This window comes from Tiliqua scincoides, chromosome 2, assembly GCF_035046505.1.
Source record: "Tiliqua scincoides isolate rTilSci1 chromosome 2, rTilSci1.hap2, whole genome shotgun sequence".
NCBI classification, from domain to species: Eukaryota; Metazoa; Chordata; class Lepidosauria; order Squamata; family Scincidae; genus Tiliqua; species Tiliqua scincoides.
Genome location: NC_089822.1, coordinates 124,275,457 through 124,299,536, shown reverse-complemented (window position 1 = coordinate 124,299,536; position 24,080 = coordinate 124,275,457). Strand labels below are relative to the sequence as shown.

At 44.6% G+C, this 24,080-nt stretch overlaps 1 protein-coding gene across 1 annotated transcript in view; it reads right to left on the bottom strand.

The window, feature by feature from the left end:
- The window catches only part of LRP1 (LDL receptor related protein 1), a 374,302-nt gene that overhangs the window by 250,590 nt on the left and 99,632 nt on the right, over positions 1–24,080 (bottom strand). The window contains exons 3-4 of the mRNA XM_066617850.1: positions 23,214–23,336; positions 6,219–6,356 (exon numbers count right to left, since the gene is read on the bottom strand). Of these exons, the coding sequence (XP_066473947.1) occupies positions 6,219–6,356; positions 23,214–23,336 (261 nt within the window). The remainder of the gene's footprint in view (positions 1–6,218; positions 6,357–23,213; positions 23,337–24,080) is intronic.

The following is a 24,080-nucleotide window of genomic DNA, read 5'->3' as shown; positions in this document are numbered from 1 at the left end:
GAAAAGCGGTGTGTCCCAAGGATCTGTCCTGGGACCCATGCTTTTCAACCTCTTCATCAATGACCTGGAGACAGGGTTGATCAGTGAGGTGGCTAAGTTTGCAGACGACACCAAACTTTTCCGAGTGGTGAAGACCAGAAGTGATTGTGAGGAGCTCCAGAAGGATCTCTCCAGACTGGCAGAATGGGCAGCAAAATGGCAGATGCGCTTCAATGTCAGTAAGTGTAAAGTCATGCACATTGGGGCAAAAAATCAAAACTTTAGATATAGGCTGATGGGTTCTGAGCTGTCTGTGACAGATCAGGAGAGAGATCTTGGGGTGGTGGTGGACAGGTCGATGAAAGTGTCGACCCAATGTGCGGCGGCAGTGAAGAAGGCCAATTCTATGCTTGGGATCATTAGGAAGGGTATTGAGAACAAAACGGCTAATATTATAATGTCATTGTACAAATCTATGGTAAGGCCACACCTGGAGTATTGTGTCCAGTTCTGGTCGCCGCATCTCAAAAAAGACATAGTGGAAATGGAAAAGGTGCAAAAGAGAGAGACTAAGATGATTACGGGGCTGGGGCACCTTCCTTATGAGGAAAGGCTACGGCGTTTGGGCCTCTTCAGCCTAGAAAAGAGACGCCTGAGGGAGGGACATGATTGAGACATACAAAATTATGCAGGGGATGGACAGAGTGGATAGGGAGATGCTCTTTACACTTTCACATAATACCAGAACCAGGGGACATCCACTACAATTGAGTGTTGGGCGGGTTAGGACAGACAAAAGAAAATATTTCTTTACTCAGCGTGTGGTCGGTCTATGGAACTCCTTGCCACAGGACGTGGTGCTGGCGTCTAGCCTAGACGCCTTTAAAAAGCGATTGGACACGTTTCTGGAGGAAAAATCCATTACGGGTACAAGCCACGATGTGTATGCGCAACCTCCTGATTTTAGAAATGGGTTATGTCAGAATGCCAGATGCAAGGGAGGGCACCAGGATGATGTCTCTTGTTATCTGGTGTGCTCCTTGGGGCATTTGGTGGGCCGCTGTGAGATACAGGAAGCTGGACTAGATGGGCCTATGGCCTGATCCAGTGGGGCTGTTCTTATGTTCTTATGTTCTTATAGGCGAGGCTCAGAGTTAGCGACTTGTCTGAGGTCACCGAGGAAGCTTCATGGCTAAGTGGGGATTTGAACCTGGATCTCCTAGGATTAACAGCCCAATTCTAAGCAGTCCAGCACCCAGAGGAGCAGCAGTGACAAACTAGCTACCACTGTATTCTATGGGCACCGCGGCAGCCACCAGAGGTCTCCTCAGGGGAAGGGGACATTGGTCCCTCCAAGCAAGGGTGCAGGCCCTACAATGGTTCTCCTCCAGTCTGCGCTGACTAGAGGAACTGTACATTGGGTTTTTCAGCTTGACATGGAACATAGGATCCAGCAGAGGCCTCTCCACCTGTCCCAGCCCCCTCCCGGGCTCAATCCTCCCCTCCCTCCACCCCATTCCGCCTACTCCCCCCCTTGCTCCAAAAAGCCTTACCTCCAGCCGGTACTGCAGGAGTGCCAGCCAGCCATCCCCGCGCCAACTGGCATTGGTTCAGTGCCGGCATTCTCTATTCCCAGGGCGCTGTAAACATGCTTTACAGCACGTTTACGACATCCAGCACTGGCACTGGCGCTCAGCACCGCCACTATGACTCCAGTGGATTGGACCAGATCAGTTCTGGATCAGTTCCAATACAACTACACCATTGTGGCTCTCAATTGTGAGGACTTTCAACCAGCCAAAGTTACTGTTACCACCACTGCCACCAAGAATTCTGGATTTAGTTCTGCAGAGAGCCAGTGGCTGCCACTGTATAACTCAACCAATAATTCTCCCTCATGAACGTCAGCCTCCCAGTATTCTTATCCTGGTCTCCCCTACAACACACAGGGCTGCAGATTATACCACATAATTCCGTTAACTCAGTGGTTCCCAAACTTTTGACTTACTGGGCCACTGGTCGCAGCTCCCTATTAGGGCTACAATCCTATACATTGTTTAGGGCAGCAGGTTTTTCACAAGAATTCCACACTTCCCCTGGGTGATTTCCACAACTCTCAGAGGAGCCAGTTTGGGAACTACTCCATTAACTTGTCCAAACCTTCAGATATGCATATGAGGGTGATCAGGGAGCTCTACCAAGTCTGATTTAAGTAAGGCCACAGAATAGCAAATACAAAAGAATTAAATTAACCTGCTCCAAATCTCAAAGCAAAGGGTCACTGGTTAGGCAACAGAGATGAGGATGCATACTGTGGCATCAGGGAGCGGGGAAGAGAGTCAGAGAAAAATACTATTGAGGAATGTACATGCTCTGTGGGTGAAAAGGGAACTTCACAATAGAACATTCCACAGTTGGATGCCTACCAAACTGAATGGTACAGCTGTACTTGTCCAACATTCTGCATTAGTCGGAGGTCTGTGACACTCCAATGAAGGTGCCAAAAACTGCTGAGCCGGCATCACGCCACTTCCCCACGCACAAGCTGAGGGCTCTGCTCCCAAGTTCACTTCAGGACAGATGTCTGCAGGTGAGTAATCTGCTCATGTGACATCCACTTAAAACACTCCTGATATTCAATGCCACTAAGGGAGAGTTTTCCAATAGGATTACAGAGCAGGGTTAAAAAGAAACAAACCTCTTTGATCTGTACCAGAATGAAACCTCCCAAGAGCCTTAAAGCCCTCCAGGGAACAATGTGGCCATTTAGCAGCCTGCAGAGAAACTGAAACAAGTGGCTTCCCCCCCCCCTCCCTATTTTAAGCACTTGTTTTTCCTAAACTGTGCCAGTACCAAGCGAATGCAGGCCACTTTCTGGCAGTCAGAGGCTGCAATCCTAGACACAAATAGAGAGGAAGCCTAAATGAACATGTTGGGACTCCCTTTTGAGTAAACACAGACAGGATTGCACCAAAGCCTCAATTTTAGACATACTTTCTTGAGAGTAAGCACCACTGAACTCAGTAAAACTTACTTCTGAGTAAATAAAAAGACATAAGATCAGGCTGCATTAGTTTGTAGTCAAGCTACCTGCTAAATGCCAACTGATTTATGTCAATGGTCCATTTGACTAACTCATCTTAAGTTTAAACAGTTTAATTAAAAAAACTAATAGACAATCCTTCCTCCTTGTAAAATATTTGGGCACATCTGCTTCCAACATCTTAGGGTTCTCACCATCTCATATGTCTTCTATCCATCCTCTTAATATCCTTTCAAAAGTCACAACCCCAATCACCGACACTCCCTGGGCAGATACTAGGAAGTAGACAGATAACTGATGCTTGCTATAGAGAACACCAAAACCTGATGCAGAAAATCGAAGTACCATCAACCTTCATTTCACTTGATTTGTTCCTCTACCTTGTGTCCCCTACTATTATTGCTTTTTTACTGATTCACAGCTTGTTCCTTAGTTTAAGACTTTCTTTTCTTTTACTTCTCTTTTCAAATGTACGTATTTGGATTTTATTCAACAGCAAGAAGTTTTCAATAAACATATCTAGAAAAAGGTTATGACTCTAGTCATGGACACATTGATTCCAGTCACCACAAAACTACTACACTAACTTGGAACCAGTTAAATTAAAGATCAATAAGTCACTGGGCCCTGATGGCATCCACCCAAGAGTTATTAAGGAATTGAAGAATGAAGTTGCAGATCTCTTGACTAAGGTATGCAACTTGTCCCTCAAAACGGCCATGGTGCCGGAAGATTGGAGGATAGCAAATGTCATGCCAATCTTTAAAAAGGGAAAGAGGGGGGACCCGGGAAACTATAGGCCAGTCAGCCTAACATCCATACCGGGTAAGATGATGGAATGCCTCATCAAAGATAGGATCTCAAAACACACAGACGAACAGGCCTTGCTGAGGGAGAATCAGCATGGCTTCTGTAAGGGTAAGTCTTGCCTCACGAACCTTATAGAATTCTTTGGAAAGGTCAACAGGCATGTGGATGTGGGAGAACCCATGGACATTATATATCTGGACTTTCAGAAGGCGTTTGACACGGTCCCTCACCAAAGGCTACTGAAAAAAACTCCATGGTCAGGGAATTAGAGGACAGGTCCTCTCATGGATTGAGAACTGGCTGGAGGCCAGGAAGCAGAGAGTGGGTGTCAATGGGCAATTTTCACAATGGAGAGAGGTGAAAAGCGGTGTGCCCCAAGGATCTGTCCTGGGACCAGTGCTTTTCAACCTCTTCATAAATGACCTGGAGACAGGGTTGATCAGTGAGGTGGCTAAGTTTGCAGATGACACCAAACTTTTCTGAGTGGTGAAGACCAGAAGTGATTGTGAGGAGCTCCAGAAGGATCTCTCCAGACTGGCAGAATGGGCAGCAAAATGGCAGATGCGCTTCAATGTCAGTAAGTGTAAAGTCATGCACATTGGGGCAAAAAATCAAAACTTTAGATATAGGCTGATGGGTTCTGAGCTGTCTGTGACAGAACAGGAGAGAGATCTTGGGGTGGTGGTGGACAAGTTGATGAAAGTGTCGACCCAATATGCGGCGGCAGTGAAGAAGGTCAATTCTATGCTTGGGATCATTAGGAAGGGTATTGAGAACAAAACGGCTAATATCATAATGCCGCTGTACAAATCTATGGTAAGGCCACACCTGGAGTATTGTGTCCAGTTCTGGTCGCCGCATCTCAAAAAAGACATAGTGGAAATGGAAAAGGTGCAAAAGAGAGCGACTAAGATGATAACGGGGCTGGGGCACCTTCCTTATGAGGAAAGGCTACGGCGTTTGGGCCTCTTCAGCCTAGAAAAGAGACGCCTCAGGGGGGACATGATTGAGACATACAAAATTATGCAGGGGATGGACAGAGTGGATAGAGAGATGCTCTTTACACTCTCACATAATACCAGAACCAGGGGACATCCACTAAAATTGAGTGTTGGGCGGGTTAGGACAGACAAAAGAAAATATTTCTTTACTCAGCGTGTGGTTGGTCTGTGGAACTCCTTGCCACAGGATGTGGTGCTGGCGTCTAGCGTAGACGCCTTTAAAAGGCGATTGGACAAGTTTCTGGAGGAAAAATCCATTACGGGGTACAAGCCATGATGTGTATGCACAACCTCCTGATTTTAGAAATGGGTTATGTCAGAATGCCAGATGCAAGGGAGGGCACCACAATGAGGTCTCTTGATATCTGGTGTGCTCCTTGGGGCATTTGGTGGGCCGCTGTGAGATACAGGAAGCTGGACTAGATGGGCCTATGGCCTGATCCAGTGGGGCTGTTCTTATGTTCTTATGTTCTTATGTTCTAACCACTCACAAAGGCAACTGTTATCCAGTCAACTCAGTTTTCTAAACTCCAGCTGCTATTTCACTTCTGCACATAAGGGTTAGGAAGGTGCAATTCTTCAAGAGACAGGCAGGGGAAGGGATATTTAACCCTTCCACTGCAGTTCTTCACTCCCCTTCCCCGTCACTTCCTCCCCAGCCGATGTTCCTTATTCATATTTCCATCACAACACCTAGGTCAGAAATCCTAGCTGGAGGGAAAGCAGAAGGGGTAGAGGGGAAAACTTCAGAAGAAAAATGTCAGGCAAGCAAATGAATTAGGCATACACAGCGCCCCCTCGCCATTGAAAAAACGCCCCTTCTCAACAATGCTTACAGAGAAGAAGCAGCAACTGGGATAGAAAAGATGGCCAGATAATGTGCAGTTGTGGCCAGCACTTGAAAGCTAACTTCTGAAAGCTGTCATAGATTTTTGTTATAATGACTAAAAGGAAATGTAATTAAATATAATACACCAATATGAGTCATTCACACTAGATTGTTTTGCAGCCTATAAAAGTATGACCTCACCCTCTAACAAAAAATATTTTTAAAGTATGGTGTACTGATTAAAAACTTTCCCTCCTCCATCTCACTGTGTATCTGTCAATAAATCTAGTACATTGCGTTTCTGTAACTTGCTTGCTATCTCATATCAATCACTCGTTTAACACAGACAGATTGTATCAGCCCTTTTGGTTACAACATTGTAAGGTGAGTGCAAGGTAAGATTCTAGGGTTGAAGAGTTCCAGAACACAGCTCCTCAATCAGTAGGCTGTGAACACGCTCTGCTCCCGTATGTGGCCTGGCATTTACCTGCATCCGGAGCTCTCCCAACATCAAGAGTTTCTGCACAGCATCAGACAACCCTGAAGGGCAGCTTACCTCGGCAGTGGGCCCCTTCATCTGAGCCATCCATGCAGTCTCGTTCTCCATTGCACAACTTGGTCATGGGGATGCAGAGTTCAGCGCCCAGGCAGTTGTGCTCATTAGGTTGGCATCTTGACACTTTGCTCTGCGGACCTAAAAATAGCAAGATTGACAACTGTCACACAAGCTCATTGGAAAACTTGGAGCGTGGAATGGCAGGGTAACACTTAAGGACATGTAACTTAAGATTCCTTATTTCATTCTTGGTGAAATCATACACACAAATGTGTTGCATTCAAATAGCAAGAGAACCATCATGGCCCAAGGGACACAGCTCGACTTGACTAGACTTGAGCCCAGGAGCCCTGTATATTCATCTAGGACTTTACTGTGCAGGTATTGGGCAAAGCCCAATCCCTTGGGTTCCTACCATTAGTCATCCATTTGTTATTGCTCACTCTAGCAGCAGTTCTCCAGAATTTCAGAAAGAGATCTTCCCATCACATGCTGCCTTGGATCCTTTTATAACTGGATGAACATGAAATGCATATAATACATTTGCTCCACTACTGTATGCAAGTAATAATGGCCCCTCCCCAAAGGTACATGCCCTAGCTCTCCTCCCACAATAGAGCAAAAACTCGCTACCCTGCGTTCCATGAGCAATCAGTCCAGCCAACACAACACCTAACCACTGTGGAAGTGATTTTACCAGTTGAAACAATCCATTTGACCTTATAAAAAGGATTTGAGTTCTACAAATTTTGGTGGACTTTCAGAAGTTTTTCTCCCCTTAGGGCTAACCTCAAGAGCCCACACAAAACAAACCAATCTCCTAATGCAGCTTCACATTAGGGGTTAAATAAAGTAGGTCTCTTTGCAGCCAAAGTGATCACAGAGTGATCCAGACTATCAATCAAGACGGTTTGCCATAGAGAAACAACCCCTTCTATTCACCACTTAATCGGAACTGGAGTGAGTGTCATTAACAAGCCACTTATTTCTTTAAGTTGCTCATAAATGAGCTGATTTATTTTATATGACAAGCTTGTGGTATACCCCAAAAGGTTGCATTAGACAGGAATTTTCAACCTTAGAAAACCACTTTAAAAGTACTTGTTCTTTTGTCCATAAATCCATTCTGCAATTGATTTGGCTGGAGCCCAAAAACAAATAAAACTGGGAAGGCCACAACTGAGATAAGGACGAGATAAGAAGGTCTGGACTGAGGGCTCCGAGAACTAACCAGCTATGCAATTCTGGAGTAGGAAGTAGCAGACAAGTCTACTGCAGATTATATGTTGCCATTACAAAACCTTTCATTAAATCATTCTTAGGTCAGGGCCCAGTCATGCACACAACATCATGCGATGCTGTATTGCAACAGTCCTATTATTGTTCATTTTTATCAGCTGTAACTGTACATTGTGGGGTGCAATTATAAATAGATTATTTTTAAGTGATGTAGCCAGCAGTTTTCCAATTGTGGGGTGGGCCTCTCTGGGAATTCAAGTCACCTAGGGGAAGCCCAAAAGTCTAAGGAGGGCAAAGAGCTAAATTCCATCGGAATCAGGGGTGAGACAGAGAAGACCGAATTTCTATCAAAAGTGTTCACACTCTTTCTCTCTTACACTCTTCTAGCTTTTGTTTACTTTTGACATAACATTTTTTTGTAATAAAATGTCTTCAGCTAGGAATTAATATAGGTTTCTTACTGGCCAAACCATATACCTCCCACACACTTTGGGTTTTGCATCAGCAAATTAGTGGTGTACAGGGTTTTTAATAAAAGTGATTAATAAAGGGGTTGTCCAAAGCCATGAAATCATAGATTAAACATTTTCAAAAAACATACAGTAATGATGTCATGTCTACATCAACCTTGCTAAATAAAGCCTATTATATCAATGCTTCATTCACTTTGATTAGATTGACAGTTAAAAAGGATTATAGACAATATGCAGTGACAGCCATGAGCTTAGATAGCTTTAAAGAGGAACTGGACACATTCATGGAGTAAAAGTCTATCAGTCTTTACTAGTCATGATAGTTATACATTTTAAAGAACAGAGGTAGATTGCCTCTGAATATTAATTGCTAGGGAGCAAATGGCAGGAGAGACCACTTGTCTTCATGGCCCACTTCCGGGTTCATCTAGTTGGCCACTATATAAAGCATGGTACTGGGCTTAAGCTGATTCAGCAGGGCTCTTCTAATAATATTTGCTTGCCAGTGCATATAATATCGTTGTAATACAATGGTGGTGATGAAATAGACAGCTAGTCAGTAGAAGAAATTGTTGGCTACCAAGGCTAAGCTGAATTTAGGGGGGCCCCTCTTCAAATGCACACAGGTCTGTAACATTTCCCCAAATGCAGTCACATACCAGGGTAGTATTGAGTCTAATATATTCAAAATAAAATATTGAAATGAATGGGGACCCACCTGAAATTTACTCACAACCCACTTAGTGAGTCCCACAGTTTGAGAAACACTGGTTTAATGAGTTTGACACTGAAAAGTCATACATATCAAACCAATCCAACCCCCAACTTACATTTTTTGGCCGTAGACAGAATCACACCTAAATCCCTTGTATCAGCAGAAAAGTAACACATCCCTGCACCAGCCTTACTGCCAGGGGAGCCCTCAAACTGCCAAAACATTACCAGAAAGAGAAAATCTGTGTACATTTGATGGAGAAGTAGGCTTAGTTTAGGTCAGGAGTGCTAAACATAAGGCCCACAGAAGCCCTTTATCCAGCCCACTTTATAATTGGGCACTCCCAGAGCTACCCTTTCAGCAGTGCTACGTCTGCTGAGGCTCTAGGAGGAAGAGATGCCTCAGAAGGCAAGGAATGCTGAAGAGGAAGGGGCAGACCAAAAGGAGTGCTGCCAAGGCAATGGGAGAGCCTCATCATCATGTGGGCCACCCTTTCAGCAGTGCTTCTGGTTTGGCATCACTTTACATGGCACTTCTCAGTTGCTGATGCCTTGGCAGAAGCTGAGCAGCTGAAAGGGCAGCGTGTGTGATAATTGGGCTGTTCTGGCATGATAATTGGGCTCTTCCACATACTGGAAATATGACCAAGATTTGCATTTTATCTCGTCTGTCATTTGCAGCTACAGTGGTGCCTCACATAACGAATGCCTCGCACACCAAAAAACTCGCAGAACGAAAGCGTTTTGCGATTTTTGGTGACTCGCACAACAAATTTTTATGACCCGTGCTTCGCAAGACAAATTTTTTGTTTTGTTTTGGTTTGTTTTAAGGGGGGGATCTTCATGCCAGTTTATGATCCCGTCCACCCTAGTAAGGGGAGGATCTTCATGTCAGTTTATGTAAGTAAGTCCCATTGTGCTTGCTCCCAGGAAAGTGTGCACAGGATTACAGCCTTCAAACTCCCCACTCAGCATCCCCCCCATCGCTCATTCACCCTCTCACTGCCCCATTTCCTTCACGTTTCCCCCCATGATCACGGCAAAAGCAACCAATTGAGTGCAGCTGCTCTGTCCTCCTCCCCAGCTTAGAACACAATCCTGTGCATGTCTCCTCAGAAGTAAGTCCCATTGTGCTTCATTGTTTCCCTCCCCATGATCACAGCAAAAGCAAGCAATTGAGTGCAGCTGCTCTGTCCTCCTCCCCAACTTAGAGCACAATCCTGTGCGTGTCTCCTCAGAAGTAAGTCCCATTGTGCTTGCTCCCAGGAAAGTGTGCACAGGATTACAGCCTTCAAGCTCCGCATTCAGCATCCCCCCGTTTTTGAAATCCTCTGTACAGTATGTATGCCTTTAAAGAGCACTTAATAAACACTTTGTAAACCAAATTTGACTTTGTTCTGACTTTTCTTGCCCATAGGAACGCATTAATTAAATTTCAATGCATTCCTATGGGAAAACGCGCTTCGCAAAACGAAAAACTCGCATAACGAAAGGACTTGCGGAGCGGATTAATTTCGTTATGCGAGGCACCACTGTATATGGGAACAAATTTCTGAGCATCATCTTCTTAAAGTCATTACTTCCTGCTTAATTATGTCACTTCCAGCCATCAGCAGCTGCCGTTAATGCTATTTAGTCCACTGTTTGAAACATGTTTGATACCACTGGTCTGGATTCCATGCCTGCTCAGAGGTCAGTCCTACCCCCTGTTCTAACTAATTCACAGCCCAATCCTGAGCAGCCCAGAGCTCCCAGGTCCATTGGTTCCATGGCGGGCTTCCGCGGGAGGCTCCTCGGAAGAAGGGGACGTTCGTCCCCTTCCCCTGAGTAAAGGAAGCAGCCCCGCAATGGGGCTACTCACTTTAGCAGCAACCAAAAGGTCAGCACTAAAGTAAAGGCACTCATGTAGGGCGAGGAGCCCTGCCTGAGCGCCCTGGATCCTGCGGAGCTCGGCTCCACAGATCCGCCTCTCCCCCTCCCCCGACACGCCTCCCGCCGGCCTCCCCCCTCCCCAGAATACCTCCGCCATGCTCCTGGCCAAGCCCCCGCCTCCCGTTCCACAGCCCTGCGGTCCAGGAGACCGCGGACCTGCGGAACCCAGGCAACCGCCGCGCGCTCGCCCAGCGCCAGCCAGAGCTGGGCTAGCTCTGGTGGAAGCCCGGCAGTAAGCCCCACAAATGTGCCTTATGGCACGTTTGCAACTGAGGTCCGCAGCGCGGAGCCACGCCACATACCTCAGGATCGGGCTCTAAGCCTTCAGAAGAGGTGCTGGAAGTTCAAACAATCCCCCTGAAGTTAAAAGAGAACCTCAGACAAATGGGTAATGAAGTCTATCTGACAGGTATTCATTTATTTATACAATGTTTATACTGTTCTTTCCTGTTCAAACATGTATGCCTATAGTTATCTGTTACGGCAGTGTTTGTGCCCATTTGGGATTTTACACCAATCCCATTTGGCTAGAAAAATCATAGGAAACACTAAAGGTGACTTCAGACAACAATCTAATATGGCTTGAACATCAAAGTTTTTGATCTCCTCCTCCTCATGAATGGGGATGACAGAGTACGGAGAACATGCAAGTCTACTGTTCTACAAGGTTCCTTTGTGATCATCTATCTAAACTAGGGGTGTCCAAACATTTTGGCAGGAGGGCCACATCTCTCTTGACACTGTGTCAGGGGCCAGGAAAAAAAAGAATTAATTTACCATTTAAAATTTGAATAAATTTGCATAATATATTAGAGATGGAACTTATACGAATGAATGTCTTGCAGTAGCTCAAGGCCTATAAAAAGCCTTGTACAAAGCAAGGCCAGCCTTTCCTTCGCTGCCACTGCTGCATCACAGACGTGAAACAGCAAGTAGTGGAGGGAGCCCTTGTCCCACAGCTCAGGTGAGAGGTCAAACAGTCGTCCTCTTGCTGAGAAGAGTTGCATTGGGCCAGCATGGGCTCCAGCAAGTCTCTGGAGGGCCAGAGGCTCATTGGAGACTGGGGGCTCCCCGAGGGCCTGATTGGGAGCCTCCGAAGGCTACAAGTGGCTCCCAGGCCAGGGTTTGGGCACCCCTCATCTAAACCATGGTTTAGATAAGAAGGTGATTATCTGAACCCACCCTGCAACTTTATGACTATACAGATTATCCCAGAATCTCTCAATTCCCTTTGGTGGAGAAAGCCACAACCCAAGGATGTATGAATACCTAGTTTGTACCTCCAAAGTCCAAGGGTACAGCTCACAAAAATTGTGTTTTCAGCTATGGTAAATTTGTACTATGCTCTCTGACATGGAATACAGTTGGAATTTCCTGTTCTGTATGTGCAAATGCTGGTCAGCAGAGCTCTATCCTAACATGCATGGAAATTAGCAGTGACACCCCCCCATACCCTGACTTCCTTTATCTCCAAATCCTGTCTGAGACAAATCTTGCCTGTCAGCACAAGCAAGGGGCTGAGAAGTCCTCTATCTTCTGGGATTGTTAGCTAGTTCTTTCTCACGCCATTATGGCACCAGACCTTACGCATTCTTATCTTTCTGTCAAAGGGAGAAGACAGTATTAAGAAGACCAGGGTTAGAAGACTTATGGCACCATTCTATGCATGACTACTAAGCAGTAAAATCCACTGAATTCAATGGGACTTACTCCCAGCTGAGTGTGTATAGAATTGCAGATGTCTTCAGTGAAACCAAAGAAGCCACGGTTCCACTGATGATCTCAGAGGTGCACCTTTTCATTCTGCAAGACTGAGATCTTACAAAAATCTCCTCTGTAAGCTTTAAACTCATAAGGGGCATCTTGGAAGTGCCAACCACATTTTCATGTTAGGTAAACACTATTAAACATCTATCATAGTGATTTCTCAACCTTTTTCAACTCACAGCACACTGTCAAAGCACTAAAAATTGTCAAGTCACACCATCAGTTTTTTGACAATTGACACAGCACACTGCACTGTCAGCAGTGGGAATCATATCCCCCAATAGCCCTACAAATAAAAAGATGAGCCTCCCCAAAACTCCTGTGGCACACCTCTGGACCATTCGCAGCATACCAGTACGCCATGCCACAGTGGTTGAAATCGCTGATCATATGGCATATTGGTACATTTTTTCAAGTTAATTTGCTGTACATTATTGTTTCACATATGTGTAATTCTACTGCATAAACTACAACATGCCTTTGATTCTTTTCAACACCTTTGTACTATTTTCAGGTTAAAGAGATGTTTAATCTCATTTGTGAAAACTCCAGTTGGCGCAAGCAAGGGGCTGGGAACGACTCTAATTTTTGGGATTGCGGAGTTAGCAATTTTTCATGATGCAGTGGCAATGATCCATCGATCCCAATGCTATCAATTTTAACAGGCAACAGCACTTGAACCCTGCTCTCTCAAATTTTAAGTTCCAGAGTTTTAAAGAGATGTGCTTCTCAGTCCACCAGGAAGAAATAAGCTAGGAAAAAAAATGCTATGTTGGGTATCAGATCTGAATCTTTACATGTTACCCTAACTCCACTAAGCTACAGCAGAGCCCCATGCAGTCCATACATGCAGACCATAAAGAGGCCATTTCCAGCATCTAGAGCCAACAGTGTAGGGAACTGACTGACCGGCCCTGTCCATAGAGGTGGCACAACCTGGGGCACCACCCCATGCAAACTCTGCGGCTGCCACTTCTGCCACAGCACTGCAGAAAAGTAGGGGAGGAAGAGCTCCTTACCATGTTTCATGCATGATTTAATCAAACCCAGAAGTGCAAGACTTCCCATTCAAAGGGATGGCATATGCTATCCCTGTAAACAAAGCCAGACGTTGTGTGCTTCCAGCTTCAATAAAACCGCAAGGTAAGGAGGTGGATAAACCACATCTCACTCAAGCAACAGGGAAGTAGATCATTATGGCTTGCACCAGCCACTGGCTGAAGAGAGGTGGCAGCAGACTTGGGGTGAAGCACACTCCAAACCTGCCAGCCCCTATGTCCACAAGCACACATTTTCTGTGGAATTCTAGTTTTGCACAATCTATGTAGCAACACTTGTGAGTAGCTCATTCTCAAGAACAGTGCACACTCTATAATGGGAACTTGCAGAAGATTAGAAAAATAACAAGATGTGATTTTTTTTTCTGACCATAGGCATTGCTGTTGTGACCTCCTATGAGCCCCTGCATCACAACTATTAACGCTGACACACTTGCATGTTCACTGCATCTTCTGTTCCCCGATTCAGAAGAAAAGGGGGGTGTGGATTGTGTGTTACCCTTGTCTTGCACAATATAAATCTCTTGTTCCTCAAAACCACAGATAACAAGAGGCACATCCACACAAAAAGCACTTAACTTCTGGCCTCTGTCAGGCATCTCACAATGATCACCCACTTTGAAATGAAATGCTGCCCTCAAGAAATCTGGCACACATCCCGGAAGAAGAATCTCCTCTTATCTTAATCAGGAATTAATTGCTAGCGGGCAATACAACTACTTATGTGAAAAGGGTTTGCTCTCATTTCTTCAGGGATATTTGTCCCTAACCGCAATTACACAGTATTTTCTCCAAGGCAAGTCATGCTACACAATAAGCCACCAGACCCACACCTTGCAGAGGAGAGTGTTGCACAACTGGACAGCAAGAGCAATGAAAGGTAAACCATATTCTTCTCTTTCTAGGGAGGAGGAGAGGAGGAAACATCCCTTTTAACTTTATTTTCTCCCTCAGGGAACTACATAAAATTAACACAGGCTTCCACTATGTTTCAACAACACAAAGAGTACTATTAGTGCGAAGATGTGGCCACTATAAGTTATACTTGTTTACTTTTAACTTTTGTCTTGATCTGTGCTTTGGCAGGTATGTTTTTTATCTTGGTCTCAGTTGCTGTAATGTTACTATGAAATTCAGTTGCAATTGTCTGTGTACAGGGGGTCCCATTTCCGCAGATCTCGTATCCACAGATTCACTTATCCACAGATTGGATCCACAGGAGCCCCTGAGTCCAGCAGAGGCCTGATAAGGCATTAAAAAGGCAAGTCATGTTTTTTTTTTTCACTTGTAAGTTTCATTCTTAGCCTGGTAGAGGCCACAGGCAGATGTGTATGGCCTCTGCTGGGCTCAAAAGTCCCTCCAGAGGTGAGGGGTGTGTTCCCTGGTATCCTTCCCTGGTATCCACGGTACAGTTTAACCTCAGGGGGTTCTGGAATGGAACCCCCGCCAATACCAGGACATGCCTGTCTCACTCCTCAACACTGCATTAAAGTTTGATTTTATATACTATCTTATAATATGTCACCTTTTAAAAAATTGGGGTGTGCATGTGTGTAAACTTGGGGGATCCAGTAACAGCTGAAAGGGATAACTGAAGGCACCCAAGATATGAACTGATCAACTTCACGTCTACTCTTGGCACAACTGCTCCTGTTACAAGGCCCTGCTGCAACAAAGGTGACAAGGATAAAGAAAGAGAGAAACCTAAAGTCCTGGAGGTCTACGGACATCTCTGCCCAGTCAGTTCTCACAAATCAAGCATAAGAAGAGGGGCTGTGGAGAAGAAAAAGCACATGCCTCTAAAACAAGATTTATATGAGCATGGACATCCCAGAGGGCAAGGCTGCACCAACACCCCAGCACCACACACAAAGATAGTCTAGATTCCTTCCCTAAACATTCAATTTTCATTTTTAAAAAGTAAGCCTTTAGCCCTTTTATTAATGGAGATACTACAGAAAGTGTAAAGACAGTATTCTGTTACTTCATAAGAAGTATACATGCTCAAAGCACTTGGATTATTTTAAATGTTTGCAAAAATATTCTATTCTAATTAATACATTAAAAATGTATCCACTTATACTTTGTGTAGGTTTTTAATGTTCCATGAGATTTTAATTGTTCTACCAGTATAGCTCAGCAACAAGATTTCTAGCTGCAAGAATAGATATGCAGCAGGTAGAAGCTCCACATTATTACTGCTGCGGCTGTAATGTGATCCCACACGAGTGTAGACAGACATGGGGCAAGTGTTTGACTTGTTCAGGTTCACTGCACACCAGGTTCAATTCAATAAGAAACCCATCAGTGGCTTTGTGCTAATACTGATAGCCTATGGCCACATTCCCTAGGCTTGCAGGCATGGAGGGCATTATCTGTATATAGAAAATAACAGCACTAGTAGTAATAATTCGCATTTATATAGCACTTTACCCAGGCTTCTACTTTACCCAGGCTTCGCGCACTGGAGAGGACACTGTTCCAGAACACTATTCAGAGCACGATACCATAGTCTTCCGAGACTGAAGGATGCCAACACATATAGCACTTCAGAGTGCTTACAGTATTTTACATTCAGAATAAAAGGAGTTGCCTTATTCTGAGATAGACCACGTTTCAGTTTTTCTTCAAAGAGTTATGTATTGTTGACAGGGACTGAAAGGGTAGGGAAACTTGAGACTGGGAACAATTGAGCAAACGAAGCAGAATACCTTGGCCAGGGACTGGAAAATGCGTACTTTGGTTCTGAATACTGAAGATCTGTCTCCCCTGATGCTCCTTGAAGCTCTGCCTCAACTTCTCTGGGTTCTACAAGCATCAGACCTTGTCCACAAGATGAGCCATCCAGTGTCCGTGCCCATCACTAACAAACCTGTTTTCACCCATTGGAATTAGGTAGTTAAAATATTTATATTGTCTGGAAGGAACAATTAAGGAAGTGAGTCCATGTTGGATTCCAAAACTGCACCAAGTGCTTGATGCTAATATCCTCTGAAATAGGAGTTGAGCATGTTCTAGGCTATTTCTGCTTGACTACACCTTTTCTGCAGCACAGTGTTCTTGTAAATTGCCTACAGAACATCTGCCCTTTGCTAGTTCCAGGGAGAGAGGAAGAGGAGAGAGGAGGTTTAATGTGTGAAGGAACAGCCACAAAAATTGATCAGTCAGACCTTGTGCATTCAGTTCTCTCAAGCAAAGACAAATTTGCACAAGGAAAATGAAAGCAAAGACCCTATTTCCAGTCTTTGTCAAGATAGATGGGACACAAAGGCTAAAGAAGAGCACTGGCTGTGCAATCACAACAGACATACATACAAGTCCTGACATACATTGAGCAAATCTTCTTTTTAAAAGAAGATGTTCGTGTACTGAAAGAAATGGCAGCTCTATAATATCACCTCCAGGTCTCTGAAAAACTATTATCCCTACACAACCTGGCACAAAGAGTAAACCCACTCACAGGCAAAATCACTGCAAAGTCACTGACTAGTCTGACCTGGGAAGAAAACTCTTTCTGGGCTACAAATACATAGAAATCAAACAGACTCAGTTTCAGCACTTTGCCAAGTTCACCTTAATGCTTCTCTTTGCTCTTCACATTTCTCAGGGTCAAGTAACTACATCCCCAATCCATAGCCCCCTAATCTTGAGGCTACCCCATTGACTGTAATAGTAATAGTTCAGGAGTAAGTTGGGGGCCGGTACTAATATTTTTACAAGCAGCGGAACAACAGCACAAAGTTTTTTCTGTTATTTTCTGGGTAATATTGAGATCATTGTAGAAGTCATGATGACAGAGGGAAGGGGGAAAAAGTAAACCAAAAAGTGGTTAAGGGTACTACAAGTAAAATGACTGCATCTCACAGAACACTGACAAGGCATTAAAATTGTCAAGGCATACCATCAGTTATTTTATCATTGACATGGCATACTATGCTGTTGGTATGGGGCTCAAATCCCCTAATTTCCCTACTAAAAAGTTACCCTCCCCAAACTCCTGCGGCACACCTGCAATCTATCCGTGGCACACCAGTGTGCCATGGCACAGTGGCTGAAAACTGCTGGCATAGAGCCATAGATGCTTCAACAAAACAGATATATGTTTATGTGGAAGTGATGACTAATTGTGATAATGCTCATTTTAACAGCCAGTTTTGTATTTACATTAATTCGTTAACAACAGAAGTTCATGTACCTGATGTAATTTATTCAAATTTTGCACAAACCATTTGTTGCTTACTTGTCTAGTAGCATTCATCAAGTGTGAGTTTTCTGATCATGTGAATTCCCATTTTGTTTTGATTTTAAGCCATTTCTGTCCAATGTTACATATACATAACAGGGAAGAAACGTATATACCTGTGGACTAGGCAAACTTAAGTTTTCATTCCTTCTTAAGAAAACTCTTCCTTACAGAGAAAAAGCAGTCCAATTTCCACATCTTTGTGGCAAAGAGCATTATGCTGCCTAAATGACTCTCAAAATTTCCTGCTCTACTTCCAAAGATATACAGAGGTGAAAATTACAAATGAGCTATTCTTGAAATGGTCTGGGGATTTCTACACATATAAAGTTGTTTCATAATACAATTATCGTGGACAATTCATTGGTATAGGACATAAAACAAAATAGTTTAAGCAAAATATACATTCATGTCTTGTCTAAATGTGTTGAAGGATTGCCCCTGGCACATTCATAATGCATTCACATTGGTTCAGTTTTTTAGGAAAACGTATCCATGCTACAAGCTGTACCCAAGGCCATGGAGCTTGAAGTATGTGCTGAAATTTGTTTGCTTAAGAGACTGGTCTTCTCTGAATTCTCAAATCAGCAGAGCATCAACTCTAACTGTTACTGTTCATTCTATCCTATCAACAGGAGGAGAAAAGCTACCAGTGCAGAAACCACAGGAGAGACAGTCTCGAAGGTGTGCTATATAAAACCTGTATCTTCCATTTAGTGCTAGAGACAAAACAAAGCAACTGGTAGATTTGATTTTTTTTTTTTTTTAAAGAGGAATAGGTATTTCTCTCTCCTTCTCTCAGTGGCCCTCAGTTCAAAGTGATGACATTTGTCTTGTACTTTGCAGGTGCTGATCTAATTTAGGGCCCAATCCTATGCAACTTCAATGACGGCGTTGGAGTCCAGTGACAGCGCTAGATCTTGTACACATGCCATAAGGCACAGTTACGGCACCAGGGGAGGAAGGAGTACTGGCGCTGGGCCAGTATCAATAAGGCGCTGTGCCTCAGCACTACATGGACGGATGGTCGGCACTCTTCCAGCACCGGATAGCGGTACTTTTGGAGCAGGGGAGGCAGGAATGAGGCAGGCAGAAGGAGGGGGGAATGAGGCCTAGGAGGGGTGTGGAGCCGAGGCAGACTCTGCTGCCATATCCTAGCCTCCTTCCCAGCCTGGGCAGCCTGACACAAGTCTCCTCAGCTCTGTGCCCACACAAACGCGGACACAGAGCTGAGAAGTCCCATTGCCACCAACTGATGTTTACCTGGGGTAAGGAAGCAAACACTCCCTTCCCCTGAGGAGACCTCCAGTAGTATCCTGGCACCCACAAGATCTAGCAGTCGCCGTTTTGGCGCTGCCGGACTCATGGACACCAGTAACCATAGGATTGGGCTGTCCGTTTACATAAAACCTCTTTCACTCCATCTTAAATCTGGTATTAGATATGGGCTTTTCCATCATGCCCCACTCTCTCTATTCTCTCCTTCCACCGATTCTACTTTAATACCCAACCTGAAGTAAACTTCTGAAGAACATGACAGGTGACTACTTTGTGTGATATTTTAGCTGATCCGAATAAATAGTTTGGTTTATAAAATATGCTATTTATTAGGTCCAGCACATTTTGAAAAAAAAAGGGTCTTCCTCAGGGGCACCTATGAAACAAAGCCACCTTCTGCACTGTGTGTCTACTGTACTCCACATGACAAAGATGGGGAAATGTGAGCTTACCATCGAATTGTCAGTGGTTCTGGTGTGGGTCAGCTGCTGGGAAGCCTCCCTCTCCCCCGTGTTTGTCAAGCAGAGTCACAAGCAGATCTTGCTGCACAAAGAGGAGCTTCCTCTCAATCCCCAGAGTGGACTGAGAACCTGGAGAAGCACTTTCCTACCCACAATCTAAATATATACTGTAACTGCTTAACTGGAACTACATGCCAAAACAGATAGGAAAATACCCCAGGAAACAAACTGCCTAAGCCCACAATCAAATCAGTGGGCTTTCCTAATCCCCAGTGTGTTACTCCAATTTAGTCAGAGTGGGTACAATAAGAACCACAGAGAAGAGGAATTCACATGCAAGTTCAAGGTCCCCTATTCTCCTATGGTTCCGTTCTGGGTCAGTGTTAACTGCTGGGATGCAGAAAAGCAGTGCCTCATTAAAGGCCCCATACTGAGGTTTTCTCCTCTTCCACCTAACAGGGAAGTGCACCTGAGTGTTTGGTATAAAATCCACATAACTTTGCCTTGGCGCCTCCTTGTGCCATTGTAGCCTAGGTTGGAATCATGCGTGCTGCAGTGATGACTCCTTTAGCCTTCCCCATCCTGGGAGGGGCAGTGGAGGGCTCTACCAGCTCTCAATGCTTCTCTCAGCCTCCCTGACCCACATGGACCAAATAGGAGGAGGTCAAGCTCCACACCAAATTGTCATTCTCAGATAGCTCCCAGGAAAGGCTGAGAGGCTGTAGGAGGGGTGCCTGACCCTGACGTTTATCCCCATAGGCCTCCTTATTTACTGTATTCCTCACAGAAAAGGGGTAATATAGAAAGCTGCTTTTTTCACTAGTGCCATGAGACAGAGTCTTTTCTCAATAAATCGTGTCTAATAAACCACAACTTAGAAGTTGCCTCTCCTATTGGTTCATCCCAATCTGCCCACTCCTGAATTTTTCCATAGCTGGCTCTTTCCACACTTGGCTCTCACAATGAGGGTAGACAGATGAAATTAACTGCCTTTGCAACATTCTTGTCTTAAGCCATTTCTGCCCAACGTTGCATATACGCAACAGGGATGAAATGTGTACACCTGTGAGCTGGGCAAAAATGGGTTAAAGATGGGGATCACCAAAATAGCTATCTGCCACTGGATGTGTCTCCTTGAAAGTCTTGAAGGAGCTAGGAAGCTACAAAGAGCCATTCTCTTATAACCATACAGGAGTCTCCCATTATGTGGTAGAAGCATGAATGGTTTTTAAATTTACCAGTTATAGAGCTGCCACTGAAATTTCACTTGAAGCAAAACTTGAAGCCAAATTTGGGATTCCTCCTCAGATAAAACTTCTAACAAATTTCAGCGGGTGCCCACAGTGTTTTGTGAACACGAATAACATTTCAGCTTTGGGAGGAGAGGCTGCACATCCCTCTCAATAACAGAGCCTTGACTGTAAGTGGCTCCTTCCTAGAGGAGAAAGCCAGAGGGCATGGAGAAGCAAGGGTAGCTCCAAGGGAAAAGCAAAAGGCACAGCTTTTCAAAGAAGCCCCAATCCAGCTCACAAGGTAGTCTTTACCCACTGCCCCCACACTGTAGAGCTCCCTCCCATGTGAGCTACAGCTGGCACTCTCCCGGACAACATTTCAGCAAAGACCGAAGATTTTATTGTTTCAGAAGACCTTCTGGCATTGCTTTATTTTGCCAACTGCTTTGTCTTCCCAGTGTTCTTCTTGTCTAATTGATACTGGAGGCTTTCACTGTGGATTTGTCCTATAATAAAATATACTATTGTTTTACATGTTCTGACCATAAACTGTCTTTAGTCTATTTCAGTGGTTGTCAAACCTTTTAGTACCGAGACCCACTTTTTAGAATGACAATCTGTCCGGGACCCACTGGAAGTGATTTCATGGCCGGAAGTGACATCATCAAGCAGGAAGTGCCATCATTGTGACGGAAGAGCCTGCTGCTTTCCTGAGAATGCAGCAATACGTTGGGTTATCTCTCAACCATTTTCCAATAGAAAAGTGAATCAGAAAAAAGGCCTATTTACAGATGCAAGCAAAATAACCACATAGCCCTCCCCCTTTCCAGCATCCCATCTTCCCTCAAGACCCATCTGGTGGGTCCTTACCCACCGTCTGAGAGAGAGAGAGAGAGAGAGAGAGAGAGAGAGAGAGAGAGAGAGAGAGAGAGAGAGAGAGATGCATGCACCAGGACTAGAGAAGGAAAGTGCTAAAAAACTAAAGCAGTGAAGGGCACAAAGAACAAAAAATGAAATACGAGGGGAGAAGAAAGGGTTTGTGGAATAGTAGAGAATTGCTACAAGAAATTCTCAGACTCTTAAGAATGTATGTACAATTAAAAATAAAATAAGAACATACAATGATACAAGCATCAGGAACACGCTGGAGGAGCTGTGTTACACATCATTTGTGACATCACAGGCACTATCTATACCCACAGCCACATTTCACATGATACTAAGAAGTATAGCCACAGGGGGGAAAGGGGAAGGAAATAGCATTCTCTAACCCAAAATTTTTGTGGTTTGAATACTTGGAAAATGAGCCACCCGCACACGGAAGTACTACTGGAGAACAGTCATCTGGAGCACCCACAACATGTGAACAACAACTATGTATTTAATGTGCTGTAAGTTGATCATCTGGAAGTGATATGCTAGATCATCAGAAAGGGATAGAGTGAGATGCGCAGCAACCCTTTCTTGCGTGCGTGCATACACTCACACACACAAAAGCAGGAACAGCCAACTCAAACATTCAGAAAAAGCACATCGTACATATCTCCTGGGAGTATAGCATTTCAGCATGTAGGTGGGGGGTTGCTTGGACTGTTCCCCCATGTCAAACTCTCCTATACGTCAAAAGCCTAGCATGCCAGGGAGGAGAAGGCTGAGTTAGAAAAATGTCCTTGGCATGTTAGCTTTCCACATACAGACTCTTAAAAACATGACTTCTAGACATGTCCTTTTGGGGCCAAGCCACCAAAGGGTTGTGGAGGAGCAGCAAATCATGGAGGTGACTCAGTCTTTATCCATCTATCAGAAATGCCTCCTGCCCAAAAGATGTTATTTCAGACGCACAGGGTGCAATCCTAACCCCGAGGTTAAGCCAGTGCAAGTCACTTGTGCCAACCTGGGGGTGTTGCAAATGTGCCATAAGGCACCTTTACATTGACTTAAGAGTTGGGGAGGCCAGTGCAAGTAGTTGCACTGGCCTCCCTGCACTGGATCCAGGCCCGGCATGGTAAGATTGTGTCGACCAAGCTCAGCTGAGGCAGAGGTCGGAGGGGCATGGGGAGGAGGCAGGAGGGAGACGTTCCGGGGGGGGGGGGGGAGGTGGGCAACAGACGTTCCCAGGGGCTGTCAGTTGGGAAGCAGGAGGTAGAGCCAGGATCTGGCAGTTATGCCAGATCCTAACCCTGTTCCTGGGCAGTCCAGGGCAGTCCCAGGCTGCTCGGATTTGTGCTACCTCTTGAGGAGGAGCAGATCCGAGAAGCCGCATTGGTGCTGCTGCCGCTTTACCCAGGTTAAGGGGAAGTGATTCCCCTTGCTCCAAGCTGAGCCGTTTTCAGTCCCAATCCTTCGTTGGACACAGTGCAGGTCCACCAGTCTGTCTGCTCCACAGCAGGTTAGGATTGGGCTGATAGAAGCTATAGGAGAGCATGAGGCTATAGGAGAAGCTGTTTTCCTGAATGGGGTGATATCAGTGCATTTGTGGTAGATGATGTTTTAATAATCCTAAGGCTGCAAGAAGAGTGGCATGAGCCATGGCACGCAAAAAGACAGTAAACGGACAGAAGCCCATAATACAAATACAATATGTTGACTGATACATACATATATCTGGCGATTCATCAGAGCCATCTGGACAATCCTTCTCTCCATCACATCTCCAGCCCTTGGATATACAAGTGATTTGATCCTTACAAGCAAACTGTTTGGGGCTACATGTCTTCGGTGCTAGGTTGAAAAGGAAAAGTAACAAAAAAAGAGAAAAAAAAACAATATTAGTTTCTTAAACCAGACATTTTATTAGAATAATAATTTCAAAGCTGGCTACTTAAAAAGCAAACAGACTCTTCACCATAGAACTGGGCTTATCCATATTCACTACATTTAAGGAAAGACCAGGATTAAAATGTGACATTAATTGTAGAATGCAGGAGCCAAGACCCAGGGTGCAAAAGAGATTTTAAAAGACCATTTAACTTGAACAATTTATGTCTTCAGAGCCCGAGGCATTTTTTTTTATACACAGACATAAAAGTTATAAAAACAAACAAGAGTCAGAGGAGTGGAAGGCACTTGAGCCACTAAATATCTGACTTGAGTAGTAAATATGAATTCTGAGTGATTCACAAGTGGGCTGGAAATAGAACTCGGAGAACGTCAACTCTTTCCTTCTGTACAGTGGTGACCAACATATGAATTACAGCAATGGTTCTCAAACTTTGAGCACTGGGACCCACTTTTTAGAATGAGAATCTGTCAGGACCCACCAGAAATGATGTCATGACCAAAAATGGCATAATCAAGCTGGAAAATTTTTAGCAATCCTAGGCTGCAATTCCACCCACACTTACCCAGGAGTAAGTCTCATTTACTGTCATTGTTAAAAGCATATACATAGTAGCCTCTTAAAAGTACAGATTTGTCACATTTCCCCAAATGCAGTCACATACCATGGGAGCATCAAGTATGATA